At 32.7% G+C, this 15,333-nt stretch overlaps 2 protein-coding genes and 1 long non-coding RNA gene across 6 annotated transcripts in view; 1 reads left to right on the top strand and 2 right to left on the bottom strand.

Moving 5' to 3' along the window:
- Positions 1 to 15,333, top strand: part of RASA1 (RAS p21 protein activator 1) — a 127,675-nt gene that overhangs the window by 96,927 nt on the left and 15,415 nt on the right. For all 4 annotated transcript variants that reach the window (XM_055112233.2, XM_003822786.8, XM_057302263.2 and 1 more), the window contains exons 10-16: positions 936 to 1,056; positions 1,731 to 1,887; positions 8,211 to 8,298; positions 10,640 to 10,717; positions 12,694 to 12,851; positions 13,375 to 13,451; positions 14,903 to 15,075. In XM_055112233.2, the coding sequence (XP_054968208.1) occupies positions 936 to 1,056; positions 1,731 to 1,887; positions 8,211 to 8,298; positions 10,640 to 10,717; positions 12,694 to 12,851; positions 13,375 to 13,451; positions 14,903 to 15,075 (852 nt within the window). The remainder of the gene's footprint in view (positions 1 to 935; positions 1,057 to 1,730; positions 1,888 to 8,210; positions 8,299 to 10,639; positions 10,718 to 12,693; positions 12,852 to 13,374; positions 13,452 to 14,902; positions 15,076 to 15,333) is intronic.
- On the bottom strand, positions 10,328 to 12,812 carry LOC134730426 (uncharacterized). The gene is made up of 2 exons (XR_010112190.1): positions 12,062 to 12,812; positions 10,328 to 10,902 (listed from the first exon to the last, which is right to left on the bottom strand). It is a non-coding gene; the product is annotated as an uncharacterized LOC134730426 (long non-coding RNA).
- CCNH (cyclin H) overlaps positions 14,892 to 15,333 on the bottom strand; it is a 36,958-nt gene continuing 36,516 nt past the window's right edge. Inside the window, exon 10 of the mRNA XM_008976367.4 lies at positions 14,892 to 15,028. The gene's annotated coding sequence lies outside the window, so the exon portion shown is untranslated. The remainder of the gene's footprint in view (positions 15,029 to 15,333) is intronic.

The raw sequence follows: 15,333 nt of genomic DNA, 5'->3' as shown, positions 1-15,333 counted from the left end.
AAGGCATCCTGATATAATTCTTTTCCTCAGGGGATTTAGCAATTAATTAAGTTCTGCTATAATGTAACATATGCATTCCTAAAAATCATAGCATTATGCAAAATCAGGCAATCAAAACCACAGGGCTTTTGGGAAAAGTGAGGTTAGGGGTGTTAACACTTAGAAATTTCATCAGGGATACATTAAGAAAGAAAGAACCTAATATAAATATGTTGCTTAGTTTTATACATTTTCTTTTTAAGAAATATGTACATCCTACAATAAATATGGCAATTTACCTTGAAAAAAGACGTACATTACATGAGGAAATGGCCATTGGTAGAGTTGAAGCATGGGAATGTTGCAGAGTGGCAGAGGAGGATTATCTGAAATCATGGTTATAACACCAGCTGTGGATGGATGGGTGTGGCATGTGACACACTTAGTGGATTGAGGGAACTGTTAGGTATTTGAAGTGTGTATGTTTTGTTCATTCTCATGTCTTAGTTCACCTGGTACTGTTGTCTGTATTCACCTAGCATTTCTCACAGACACAATTGTGCATAGGCAAACATGAATTTGCTTTATGCTTATATTGGTTCCTAATTTACCAGTTATGCTGGGACAAGTTTATGTTTTTAAAACATTATTTGCTGTAAAATATAACTGACTGTATTCGAAAATAGCTTATTAGGTATCCATGGAAACAGACAACTTACTAGTTGTTCTTGGGATTGGCAAGGAAACCTTTCTGTGAACTTTGTTGTCGGTGTTCTTCGAAATTATAAGGAAACATTTCTGAGAATTTCTTTGGAAAGCAAAAGATCATTTATGTGTTATGTGTATCTAGATTTTAGTATTTTAAGCGCTTTGGCTTTTAATTGGTAATTTTATAGATTTTTACTTCATTTCCATCAAGAATGTATGAAATAATTTTAATGTTTTTTAAAATTCAGGATCAAGAACAAGTACTCAATGACACAGTGGATGGCAAGGAAATCTATAATACCATCCGTCGTAAAACAAAGGATGCCTTTTATAAAAACATTGTTAAGAAAGGTTATCTTCTGAAAAAGGGTAAGTTCAGACTTTTATCATTAACCCATTTGATAGAGATGTTGTAAATATGGAGCTCCGAACTTATTGTGATATATATTTAATAAGTTTTGACATGAGTTATTAGTAATTGACACTTGTTTAGAGCCCATATATAAGCATTCTTCAAAATTTAGAATGTAGGTATATTAAAAGTCTACATTTTCAACCAGAATGTTTCTTCTACCCATGGTTTCTTTTTTTCTTTCTTTCTGTTTTTTTTTTTTTTTTGAGGAACTCCTTATGGCACATGGCACATTCATAATATTGATATTTTACAGATTTACCTCAATTTGACATAACGACATTTTGGGGAATTGTGGGTGGGGGTGTGCTTTAGTGGAAGAATTTTTTCCTTAAGACTGTTAAAGAATTATTCCAAAACAAGAATTCTGACGATTTCATCATGATGAAATCTCTGAAGATATAGTTAAGGTATTCTCAGCATTTACTCTGTGATTAAAACAAGTAATATAACAAAAGGCATTTTTGTACAGATTTGTTATAGGCATTTTCTCATTATGTAAGAATTGGCATATTACATAAGCTTTGGAATAAAAATTGATTGATTCATATTTTTAGAAACACTAATTTTAATAATATGTAGGATTTCACAATTGTTTGGCTAAGAGAAAACATTTTTGTTTTTTAAACAGGCAAAGGAAAACGTTGGAAAAATTTATATTTTATCTTAGAGGGTAGTGATGCCCAACTTATTTATTTTGAAAGCGAAAAACGAGCTACCAAACCAAAAGGATTAATAGATCTCAGTGTATGTTCTGTCTATGTCGTTCATGATAGTCTCTTTGGCAGGTAAGAGACTGGTTTCCTATTTTTCTTTCGGAATTGTCTTAATAATAAGTACAAACAAAGCAAACCAATTTTGAGAGCCCTAAAATCATCTTCTAAAAGTAGCAGATGCACTTTCTAGGTAATTTTTGCCTTCCTTGCTTAATTGTAGACTAATATATACATAAAGTCTACTTCATTGTGTTGCACAGAAATCTTTGGCATGACATTTCCGGTAGTAAAGCATGTTTTGTCCCTGCCCCAACAATCAATCTTTTGAGTGACTTACTTTGAGTCTTTGTCACCTTTCCTCTGATTTTTTCACATGGTTTAACTCAGTGTACCCAAGAGTACTAGGTGCACTCAATTCTGCTATTAACTCTATAAGCAAGTTCTTAAGAAAGTTAATGTTAAAAAATAATCTTAAAATTGTCTTGATAGGAAAAATGTATTTGAAATTAAAAAAAATTCTTATGTTGATTTCTTGGTTTTGAAAAAATGAATATAAATGTATAAGCTGAATCCTAAACATCAGAAGACAAATCCAGCTCTTGATTACATCTGGATTTTTTTCTCAAGAACAATGGCCTTTACTTTTCACCATTAGTATTATCAGTAATCCATCCCAGTCTTTTTAGATGTACTTACCATTTTTATTACCTATTGTTATGATTAGTAAGAGAAAAGACAGTTAAATGTTTCAACAGCTTGTTTTTCTGCCACAGGATGGCATTTCTGTGAGGGAAATCTACGTTTTATCCTGTTGAAATATTTCTCTTCTTTAAGAGAAATACCTGTAAAATATATAGCCTTGTCATTTCTTTTTTCAGTGTGTTTAGGAGATCACATTAGTGTTACTTGTGATTTTGACAGTTTTTTAAAATGATCAAATAGGTTTGGGAAATGCTGATTGAACAAATAGTTTTAATTATAGCAAGGCTTTTTGTAGCTTTAGCTAGTGTTTATAATTGTGAATCTATAAAATAGTATGAATTACTTCATAAATTCATTTTACGAAGATACCCTATTTTTTTCCCTGAATACTCACTGATACCTCATAAAGAGTTGTTCCAAAAAACACAAAGATTGCGTGAGACAGGATTTCTTGAGATTTTTCTGCCCCTCTTTAACAACCTGAGAATCTTAACCTTCAAATGTGGTTGATTCAGGCCTCTGTCTTTTCTTTTTAGTTCTACTCTGCACCCTTCTTGTAGGTTGAATCCTTCCTCAAACCAGTTCCCTACATGGTAGCAAGGTAGCAAACAGCACCAGAGAAAGGGCTGTAAGCATTCACTCCCATAATTATTAAAAAATCTTGAAAATATTCTATTGAGCCACCTCTCAACCAATTTTTAGTTCTGGGTTACTGAGGTAGCAAAAGGAATGGGATTATCCTGATAGAATGAGGACACCCTTTTGTGCCCAGATCTGTTGCTGGAAATGATCTCACCCAAATAGTGAGGCTGCTCTACTTACCGTATGTATGGGTGAAATGGATGTTGGAGAGACAACACTATTCACTACTAAATGTAGTTTATTATCGTGAAAACAGTTAAAAACAGTAAAAGTAGAATATTTTGGGAACAATTTTATTGAGATCAGTAATATGAAATAGGTGGCTCTTGATTCTTGGAGGATGGGTATGAATTCAGTTGGATAGTTGAGCAGAGCTTCCTAACCAGTGTTCCATTAATCAGTATAGGCGTCCCCTGAGATACTAGTGGTTGTAAAATCCTATTGTAGTACAGATATTTAACAAATGTTTTATATTTCAAAAATTATAACACTCGAAATCATATGATCCCTGTATAAACTGTTCTAATTCATTATTTTATTGGGGCAAAAGAATTGGTGCATAACACTTGGAGACAGAGAGCTCTTTATAGTGGCTATACCTCAGTACTTCCTACTTTCTTGTTCAATCATCCAGGTACTCTGAATATTACTTTATTCACAGCCTCATTATGAAGCTACCTTTTATGTTCAAGCAGAAATGTCTCATTTTGTTTCTTACCTTTTTTCGATTAACAGAGAAGTTAAAATTGTTTTAATTATCGTAAAATATATAAGGAGGTTCTTGAAAAGAACATAATGAATTTGATATATTTTTCATTTTTACTACTTTATAATTAGCCTTAATGTACAGATGTTAATTTTTCCCACCATAAGGGCAATTTAGTGACTAACACTGGAAAGTCATTAGACTCAGAAGATAAAAAATAATTTTAAAAAAATGTAACTCACTTACTAGGACCTGAAAGAAATACATTTAATTGCTAAATTTTTTTTTAATACTTTGAAACAAAGAAGGTCCTATGGAAATGCTAGTTAAGTTTATGACTGATGATGAGGCTTCACGATAGGAACATTTAAAGATTTTATGTCAAGATTATATATATGTTTGTCTGTAGACCTGAATTCCATATTAAATAATATAATGAAATGGAGGCTGTAATAAAATCTAAGCTGCTTCAGTTGCATGTGTTTTCAGTTTCATGTGAGAAATGGAATCAAAATACCTACTGTTGGATGCTGAAGTATGTTACCTGTCCAAAAGAAAAGTTTTGATAAAAGTTTATGATTATAGGAGAAAAGCTTTTGGTGAATGATTCTCATTTTGCAGATTTACTGAAGAATCAGTAAACTTCGTCAAATTATATGTACAATACAAAAAGATATGTGTCTTGACAGTTTATGGATTTAAGGCAGAAATTCAACCTTGGAAAAATGAGGTTAAAAATGATTCACTAATGATACTTACAACTGCAATTAGATGAATCTTAAGGAAGTATTAAGATGAATATTGCAATATCTGTAAGATTGAAGAAAAGCTTTAGCATTATTTTGATATAGTTTATATGAACAGATGCAGTTAGATTGGAAGTCTGTTGGCACAATCAAAAGAAAGGTCCACATTACACTTGATGGTAAAAGAGAAAGAATTGCTAGAGTAAAGAGAAAGAATTGCTAGAGTAAAAAGAAGGATCAGATCCTTGAAGCACAAGTTGAAGATTGTGAATGATTCCTATTCTGGTTAGTAACAAGAAAGAAGTTTCTGTCTGGTAGGGGGAAAAGCAATAAATATACATTTACCACTTGCTGTAAGGTTGTAGCTTGCTTCTTGTACAGTTTCTTGTTGAAGGTGACTTAAAGAATTTGAAGACATTAGAAAAAGTCTTTGTCATGAATTATATTTAATAATACCAGGTCTGAAACCTAGTATGAAAAAGTTATGTTCATGAGAACTAAACTCAAGTCTCTCATTTAGAAAACAGATTTTTCTTTTAAGGCTGGGCGCAGTGGCTCACGCCTGTAATCCCAGCACTTCGGGAGCCCAAGGTGGGCTGATCGCTTAAGCTCAGGGGTTGGAGACCAGCCTGGGCCTACATGGCAAACCCCGTCTCTTTAAAAAATTAAAAAATTAGCCAGGTGTGGTGATGCACACCTGTGGTCCTACCTACTCAGGAGAGTGAGGTATGAGGATTGTCTGAGCCCAGGCTCACAACTGCCAGGATGTTGCAGTGAGCTGACTGTACCACTACACCCACGGCAGAGTGAGGCCCTGTCTCAAACAAAACTAAACCAAAAACAACAACAACAAATTTTTTTTCAAAGTATGCTAGTTTATTATTAACTATTTTTTTTAAAGTGCCTTCCTGTGAAATAGAGAAGCACTTAGTGAGAAAGACTGAATGCCAAGGCAAATAGCATTAACAAAGTACATTTCAAGGAAATGAGAAGACATCTGTACCATATAATAGGACAAGTAGAAAAATAGGTTGATAAATTATGTATTACCATAGGATGCAAATACCAGAGGACAAAAGGGGAAATTATAAATGAATGTTAATATCTTTTTCTTTATTATCAAATTAATGCCAGGCATTGAACATTTCCTGCTTTGTGTACACATAGAACCTGATATGCTGACCTTTAGCATTTAGAAGAAGACTAATGTGAAAGTTAACAGCCACCTTGTGCAGTAGGTGATTAGTGCGCATGCTCAGCCTGATGCTGAACGAATGTTGGATGGCAATGCTGTTTTCTTGCATGGCTTTAGTTGCACAGCTGTGCAATTTTTCCAGATTATTTTCAATATTAAGAGATCTCTAAGCACTCCATTTCCTTGTATTAAACTTCTAACTTTTAATACTGCATTACTTAGAAAGATGTCTTAGTGACACAAAGTTATTCTAGTGACTATCCACGTGGTAATTAATTTTTACACCATCTTTTCATAGCTGGATCTCACTGTGGTATTTATTGCTTTACATTTATTTATGAAAATGTTTTGCTGGATATTAAATTTAAGATTGGCAGTTATTTTGCCATTTTAAAGATGGTTTTCTGCCTTCCAACATTTTCGTTGTCATTCAAATTGTTTCTGTTTTAGAGGTAATGTATCTTTCTCTTTTCTCTTAGAGGTAATGTATCTCACACAACTTTCTCTGGATGCTTTGAGATTTTTCCTTATATTTTTAGTGGTAAAACTAAAATGTACCAACTATAAATTAAAAAAAAAATTATCCTTAGGTTTGTAGTGCTTCATCAATCTGAGACCTGATGTTCTTTGTCAGTTTTAGAAAACTCTTGGTTAGTATCTATTTAAATGGTTAGTATCTAATTTAAACAGTTGTTCTGCCACATTCTTTTTTCTTCTTGGAATCCTGTTAAAAAAAAGTTGCACTATTTCCCATGCTGTTTTCTATGTTTTTCATCCTTTTTTCCTCTGTACCAACCTATATATTTTCTTCTGATCTTTCAGTTCACTAATCTTCCATTCTGCAGTTAAATCCACTTTTTCAGGACTTCATTTTATTACATTTTTTTCAATTTAGAATTTCCATTTTTTTAAAGATCCAGTTTCTGGCAAAATTCTTGTTACCTATTTTCTTAAACATTTTAATTATAATTACTTGAAAGTCTTGTCTGTCTTCAGTATCTGGATTATATGTATGTCTTTCTGGTTTTTCATCTTAACTTTTAGCCATTTAATCCTGATGCCTGTAGTGTCTGCTTACTTTGACTTTGTAGACATTGTACATGAAAAACTATGGAAACTAATGTTATTGCGTCCAGAAAGAATTGTTCTTACGGATGGTATAGGGTTAGTACATCTTGTAAAGGCTGTTCTATTTCTGGTTTGCCCTTATCATGAAGGCACAGCCCTTCAGGGGTCTCAATGGAAAGCCTGAAATTCATTTTTTTTTCTCCTAGCACTATCAAACTACTGGATTTGTAGTTAGTTTTTTAGCCTTTTAGCAACTATTTTCTGCTTAGCGTCTCAGCTACACAGCTTAGGAACTGGCAACTGCCTTGAACGGAAAAGATGTGGAGAATGTCGGGTTAATTATAGTATGATCTTGGCTCCTCAAATCTTAGCTGCTTTGGTTGTTCTCCAGTGCTTTCAAACAGTTGTTTTTCTGTTTTGTATTACTATTTTAAGTTTTATCCAACTAGGGTGGTTAGTCTGATACAGGCAACATTTAGGATTGGAAGTTTCCAATTCCTATTTTCCATGATTACTTTTAAGACATTCTCAAAGCATGAAAATATAGTCTTTATCTTTAATAAGTGTTAAGCTTGTCCTCTGTGTATTTTTGCTATGGCCTCCTAACATTAGCATGATATAAAATCTTTAAAGCAGGAAACAGAAGTAACATTTATTGAGTTCCAAAAACATGCAGGCCCTTAATAAAGATTTTATCAATATTTTCAAGTCTAGTTGGAAAGATAGCACATTTCCAAAATGATATAAATTATTACCTAATATTGTACTTACATATCAAATGATTTAAAATAATACTAAAGGAAGACAAGAACATTTGTTGTACACAACTGTTCACTTAAACTCTAGAACAAGCATATGTATGAGGAGATGATGTTTCCATTTTAACAGGTGAAGAAAAATGATCAGTTTAGAAAAATTTGAAAATACAGAATCACCTACAATCTCCTTAGAGATAATTACTTAGAACATTTTTGGTCTAAGAACATTTCTAGTCTTTTTCCAGTGCATATAAAGCTTTTCAGATTAGCTGTGTGCAGTTCTAGCAGTTCAGCTTCAATCTGTTTGTAACTTTATTTCTAATGTCTTTTACAATTAATTGAAATTTCTTTAGTTTACACTTTGAAATACTGATAACATTTTAATAGTGCTGACATAAAGTTTTCTAAAATATATATAGCTGACCTTTTTTTAAGTAATGATCTGGTACAATGGAGTATTATTTCTTTAAGAATTATAATTTTATGTTAATTATTTATTGTGAGTGTTTTGGAAGCTGGTATAAATATTTTGCTACTTTTTATTACGCTTCCTAATAATTTTTGTTTTTATTTTAAAGGCCAAACTGTTTTCAGATAGTAGTTCAGCACTTTAGTGAAGAACATTACATCTTTTACTTTGCAGGAGAAACTCCAGAACAAGCAGAGGTAAGATTACTGTTTCTCAAACTACAGTATACTTTTATGTTAGTCCATGTTTTCTTATTAACTAGAATAGAAAGTGATCGCATTCAAGATAAAGTGACAGAACGCTTGAAATCTAATCATCTCTTATTTTAAGGAATGAGATTTCATATGTAAAAAGTTTTCTGAAAGAAATGCAAAAACAAACACAGTGAAGGGTTATTAGGAATGAAAACTCCATTTTAAATTGACCTTAAATACTCTATGATGTTGAGGCCAACTGAGAATGCTCATTTAAAATCCTCTCTGCATAAAGGTTATAGATCATCTCAGTATAATCCAAAGGTAAGCCAGTTAACCAGTTAGTTTTGCTAACAAGCATTATTCTTCACTGGTTGAACTCCATGTCTGAAAATAAAAGTCAGTCAACACAAGGAAAGATATTTTAGGAATCTATTCGCTAAGCCAAGTCGAGATATAATGTCTACTTTAGATTAGCTATTAATCCATGTGCAGTGTCCTTCTTATAGCGTCTATTAAGTAATTGTGTGAAGAAATAATATTTTTAAAAAAACACTCTTTAAAAAATATTTTGCAACAAAGGGAGACCCCACCTCTATGACAAAAGTAAAAAATTAGCTAGGTGTTCTGGCTTATGCCTGTAGTCCCAGCCACTGGGTAGAATGAGGCAGGAAGATTGCATTAGCACAGGAGTTTGAGTTATAGTGAGTAAGATCGAGACACTGTAAGCCAGCCTAGGCAACAAACTGAGACACTGTCTCTTAAAAAAATTTTTTGCTTTCTTTGAACCCTAATATTTCTGGAGTATATGTTTGTATTTTATACAAATACAGCTAAATTTCTGCTTATATTCTAACGAAGGAACTTAAAGGTGGTTAAGAAGTGAAAGTGGCTTTGTTGGAAATATAATTTGCCAACCCTAGATATGAGGAAGATGCTCTTAAAACTAGATCCTAGCGTGAGACTCACAGAATAAACCTGAATGAGCTTACAACTGAACGTCATATTTCACATCTTTATAAAATATCTCATTTAAATGCTCATTTCACATGTAATGCACATAAAATTTTACGGCTATGTATCCCTAATTTTTAGATGAGAAAGGTAGTGCTCAAAACATTTTGGTAACTTACATGATTTTTTTAAATGTTAGAAATTGAGTTAGAAATTTAAACTTCAGTATCCTATTTTCTAAGTATTTTACCATGGTCCCTCTTTCTGAATAAAATGTCACATACCATAATGACATTTCAGCATGTTTTGCAAGCCTGACATAGAACATTTTTTAATGTATTTATACATAATATTTCTGTATTTCCATAAATGGTATTTCCAGTTTTTGTTGATTTGTTGGGCTGTGGGGGTCTCTGGTTATTCTCTTCTATTTCAAAAAGCTATGGTAACTGATTTGGTTTTAATTTGCTGTAATATAAAGACAGTCTCTAGATATTAATAAAGTTCAGCTTCATTGAAATAGCCAACAAACTAAAGACATAATTGAATAAAGCAATAGTACACAGCTTTCCAGAAACATGTAAAAACCAAAGTGAATATTTAGATTTGTTTTTAATAAACCTTAGTTCTCTCCTTTTCCCCAAAGCACTAGATAAACATTTTAAAAATATGGCTGCAATTTGATTTGAATATTAGGCTAAAATGATTTTTAAAATCTAATGTTATATTTGAGAAGCTTAAAAATAACCCAAATCCCCTTATACATTTCTACCTGTATCATGGTCTAAAGTATAGATTAATATGCTTGTCATGGGATCAGTCATCACATTATCAGTTGGTTTTACAATCAGCACTCTCCCCCTCTCACAAAGTGTATCAAGTTAAATTCCACCTAAGCTTGCCTCAAGTATAACAGCTTAATTACACATTGACAGTTAATTTCCCCAAGGTAGTATCTGTTGGGGAGAAATAGTTTCTTTAATGTAAATTTGATTTTTTGGCTAATTAATGGCCACTCGATGTGTTTCATATATAAATTCAAACAAAGATTTATACAGAATTACAATTGTTTTGGTTGTTTTATTATTGTTATTGTTATTGTTATTTTTGTTATTTTATTATTGGTTATTGTTATGAAGTACAGTATAGTCTGAGAATAGAAATGGCAGTCTAGAGAAGGAAAAAATTGTTGAATTTGAAAAAAAAAACCTAACTGATGATTTGGAAACCAAATAAACTAGTGTATATTTCTTTTAAAAAAAAAACCTAACTGATGATTTGGAAACCAAATAAACTAGTGTATATTTCTTTAAAAAAAAAAACCTAACTGATGATTTGGAAACCAAATAAACTAGTGTATATTTCTTTGAAGTGCTGTTTTTCTTTGCAGGATTGGATGAAAGGTCTGCAGGCATTTTGCAATTTACGGAAAAGTAGTCCAGGGACATCCAATAAACGCCTTCGTCAGGTGAAGCTTAATTTTCTTGGATTTTTAATTGTCACATTTTGCTCTAACACTTTGCTCTTTTTATTTTATTTTTATCTGAACTGTTTTGGACATCATATGGGGTTAAGCCATGCTGCCACTTGCTTCAGTAGCAGGAAAACGTTACTTCTTTATGAAAGAGAATGTTCTTTCTTAGTCCATGCCAACTGTTAAAAACATAAGAAAGATTATTTTTCCACTTTAAATAACAACACTAAACCAACACAGCAGAAACTGTTCTGTTGGGCACTTAATTTTCCTTCAAAAAATTATTTTGGCCTCTTTCAAAAAAGTAGAACATTGAAAAGATCATCAGATTTACAGCACTAATCCCAATAAACTTTTTTGGGATTTTCATTTTGAAGAACAGCTTTTAAAACCTACTGCTTAACTCTTAGGAAATATTTAATCTTATTTGAAACTGTAACATGCCCTATACTTTGAGATTTGTGGAGAGTTAAGCTTAGGCTCTTTTTTTTTGCCTTTACAAGGGTAACTTTATAACCTCCATTTCTTGGCTTTTTTCTTTTTAGTAATCCCTGTATAATTGGAAGAAGTTAGGCCAATTTTGACATTCTCAAGGTTTAAAGAAAGTTTAGTACAATATTTATTTACTAACCAAAGTGTCTCCTGTTCTCTTTGTGTGAATATCTGATAAGCTGAGTGATTAACATACTGTTCTACTGGGAGTGGATAATGGTTGATATTTAGGTGACTAAATAGTCCCTGTAACCCAAAGTCTGGCTCTTCCCCAGGGAAATTTAAGTATACACACAATCGCCATGTCTTCATAACATTGTAACATTTTGTAAGCTATCAAAAATCAGATTGGATTTTTGCTAATAAGAGCAAGTTGTATTTTGTATGAAACTTGAGCCATTAAAATGACATTTGCAGGTTTACTATAATCATAGCTAACATCTCTCAAGCGCTTTTTATGTATCAGTGGGCAGTGCGATTTAGTGATTTACATATACTGTCGGCCCTTTCTATTCATGGGTTCTGCATCAGTGGACTCTACCAACCATGGGTCAAAAATATTCAGAAAAAATACAATAAAAAGATACAGTATAACAACTATGTACATAGCATTCACATTGTATTAGTTGTTACAAGTAATCTAGAGATGATTTACGGCATACAGGGGGGCATGCATAGATTTTATGCAGATACTGTGTCATTTTCTATACGGGACTTGAGCATCTTGGGCTTCGTTAGCTGCCAGGACAGAGAGGTGGAGGGTCTTGGAATCAGTCCCCCACAGATACTGAGGGATAACTAGTTTGTAATACTTATTACAACCTGTAGTGTAGACTTTATACTTACATATTAGAAAGATGAGGCTTAGAGGGACGGATTTGTGCAAGGCCACACAAGTAGTATATGGCAAGAGAGAAAGAGGACCTGATACTAGAAGGTGGATGGTCTAAGTTTTGGCATCCAAACTAACAAATAACTTAGTTTCTTTAGGTTTGTATCCTTTCCTGTAAAATAAGAAGGTAAAGTCAGTGTTTTAAAAATTTTTAGCTGTGGAACTCTTTTATAGAAATAGAATCTTCCAGATAAGTATTATATAACATACGGGATTTTAATTTGAGTAGTGACAGTTGTTTACTTATATTAATAAAGAATTTTCTTCTTAACTTCATTTTCTCTTTATCATTGTTTTATGGTAGAAAAGGTGTATTTCATTATTTCTCCAGGAATATACTGGGAGAAATAACTTGTAAAATAAAATTGCATTGTTTTTATATTTTAGGTGGGAAGAATTATTTTAAATGTCTGAATGTTTTAAGTATGTCATATACAAATATATAACCAAAGCTCACATTTTTTGAAAAAAAAGGGGAAAATCATTATTTTTGGCTTTGTATCTTAGAGTAATTGCTTTTGAAATGTAGTGCAATTCTAGAAATTTGGGGTAATATATATATATATATATTTTTTTTTTTTTTTAGGTCAGCAGCCTTGTTTTACATATTGAAGAAGCCCATAAACTCCCAGTAAAACATTTTACTAATCCATATTGTAACATCTACCTGAATAGTGTCCAAGTAGCAAAAACTCATGCAAGGGAAGGGCAAAACCCAGTATGGTCAGAAGAGTTTGTCTTTGAGTAAGTCTTATTTTATCATTACATTAATCATTTTCTTTTACCATATTGCATTTCTTTCTGTTTTTTTGGTCTCTGTATCTAAACCATCAGAACAAGGTACCATATCCAGGTGTTCTAATAGCATATATATATATATCTATATATTTTTTTTTTCTGTTGTTTGTTCACTTTTATTTGTGAAGTGCTATGCCCTTGGTTTTTCCACTTAGTTATTAACATGAATTAGCAAGTCAAAAAACATTTACTAACCCACAAATACAAAACATTTACTAGGGTTTCCAGTACTTATTTGAATGAATTATTAGTTTAGGAGGTTAAAGATGGTAGGAAAAGTGTGTAATTTGCGTGTCTTCTGTATACCAAATAATAAAATATGTTGTGAATCTGGTTTTGGGTCTAGCACACTCACTGTTTTTTTTTTTTTAAAGCAGAAATAGGGGGTTTATTTGATACTAGAACTAAAGAAATAAGGTAGTTTGATGCCAAAACATTTTGTTAATTCTTTTTCTCCTTGCTCCTTCAGTGATCTTCCTCCTGACATCAATAGATTTGAAATAACTCTTAGTAATAAAACAAAGAAAAGCAAAGATCCTGATATCTGTAAGTTGATACAGAAACTTTCTAAAATAGAAAAAGCATGTTTTATATACTTTTAAAATTCACAATGAAAGTCTTAAAATAGAAATTAAAAAAACAGAAATGCAAGTAGTATAATTTGAGATAGTTTCTTTCTGTACTTCTTAAAGTATTGATTATCAAGAAAGAATATACCTAAGATAGAAAAAGACCAATACGGTTCAACTGTACACACTGTTAAGCAATTAAGATTAAAATATCTAGCCACCCTCCTTTCTCCAATGAATAGGAAGAATAAGGAAATGATTACAGTGGTCTTTTTGTAGGGCTTGCCCTCATCCCTTCTTTCTACTTTTTCGGTTTTTCCTGCTTTTTTTTTTCTTTTTTTCTTTTGAGATGGAGTCTTGCTCTTGTTGCTCAGGCTGCAGTGCAGTGGTGTGATCTCGGCTCACTGCAACCTCCGCCTCCCAGGTTCAAGCAATTCTCCTGCCTCAGCCTCCTGAGTATCTGGGACTACAGGCGCCCGCCACCATGCCTGGCTAAGTTTTGTATTTTTAGTAGAGACGGGGTTTCAGCATGTTGGCCAGGCTGGTCTCGAACTCCTGACCTCAGGTGATCTGCCGGCCTCGGCCTCCCAAAGTGCTGGGATTACATTACCATATAAGTAAAAAAGTATTCTATTTAAAAATTTCCCTTAAACTTGAATATGTCACTTATTCACTTCTGGTGGTCAAAGGCTCCCAGTTCCTGTCCTCAGCAGCACAGCTCCTTCCATCCTGCTGCTAAAACAGTTGACAGTGGGATTTACCAGTTCACATCAGGGTGAATTAGGTTAATACCTTCTTAAAACTCAGGCTTAGGGAAGGAAGTGATATGTATTAACAGATCAAAGCCTGAATATTTCTCTATAAAATGTTTATTCTGTAATTTTTTTGTAGTAATTTTAGTTTTCCATTACTTTTACGATAAAATCCAAACCCCATAGTAATGACACAGAACGAAGGCCATACCTTATATTTGAAGTGCTCTTTTTTCTTTTTTCACTACTTTTCTTCTTAGCTACACCTCTAGATCTCATCCGCTCAAGGGTTACCTGTTTAAAGTGGAGTTTTCACCTCCACAGGCTGAATTAGATATTATTTCTCTGTACTCGAATAGCATTCACCACTGTTAACAGCACTTATCAGTGCTGAAACATAATTGATTTCTTGCCTTCTTGACTAAACTGACCTCTATGCAACTCAAAGACCACATCTCAATCATCTCTGTACTCTCTACCTATCAGAGTTTAGTGCACCGTAGACACTCAGTAAATGAATCAAACAACTAAATATTGAATTTGTGATGTTACTGAAAACTCCTTTAATGAAAAGCATTTAACACCATAGGGAAGACTGAACACCAGGAAAATTTACTTGCATGACTAATTATCATGTTATCTTTTTAAACAATAATTGCTTGTTTTTCTTCCCAAGTATTTATGCGCTGCCAGTTGAGCCGATTACAGAAAGGGCATGCCACAGATGAATGGTTTCTGCTCAGCTCCCATATACCATTAAAAGGTATTGAACCAGGGTCCCTGCGTGTTCGAGCACGATACTCTATGGAAAAAATCATGCCAGAAGAAGAGTACAGTGAATTTAAAGAGGTATTAAATTGTTTATCAGTCTTGTTTTTGTTGGAATTAACAGAAACATTTAACATTTAATAAAAGATCCATTAAGGTAAACATAGTAATTCATAGCTTAGTAGCACACTGATGCCAAAGATTTAAAACCTTGTTTTATACTGTAATTTTGGTAGAAATAGGTAGACTACGAATTCATTCTATTTTAAATAAATTTATTCAATGGGACATCATTTTAAATATAAGAACTTGTGAAATAACATATTTCTTGTTAGTCTC

The sequence above is a fragment of the Pan paniscus genome, chromosome 4, assembly GCF_029289425.2.
Source record: "Pan paniscus chromosome 4, NHGRI_mPanPan1-v2.0_pri, whole genome shotgun sequence".
NCBI classification, from domain to species: Eukaryota; Metazoa; Chordata; class Mammalia; order Primates; family Hominidae; genus Pan; species Pan paniscus.
This window is presented reverse-complemented; position numbering and strand designations above follow the sequence as displayed.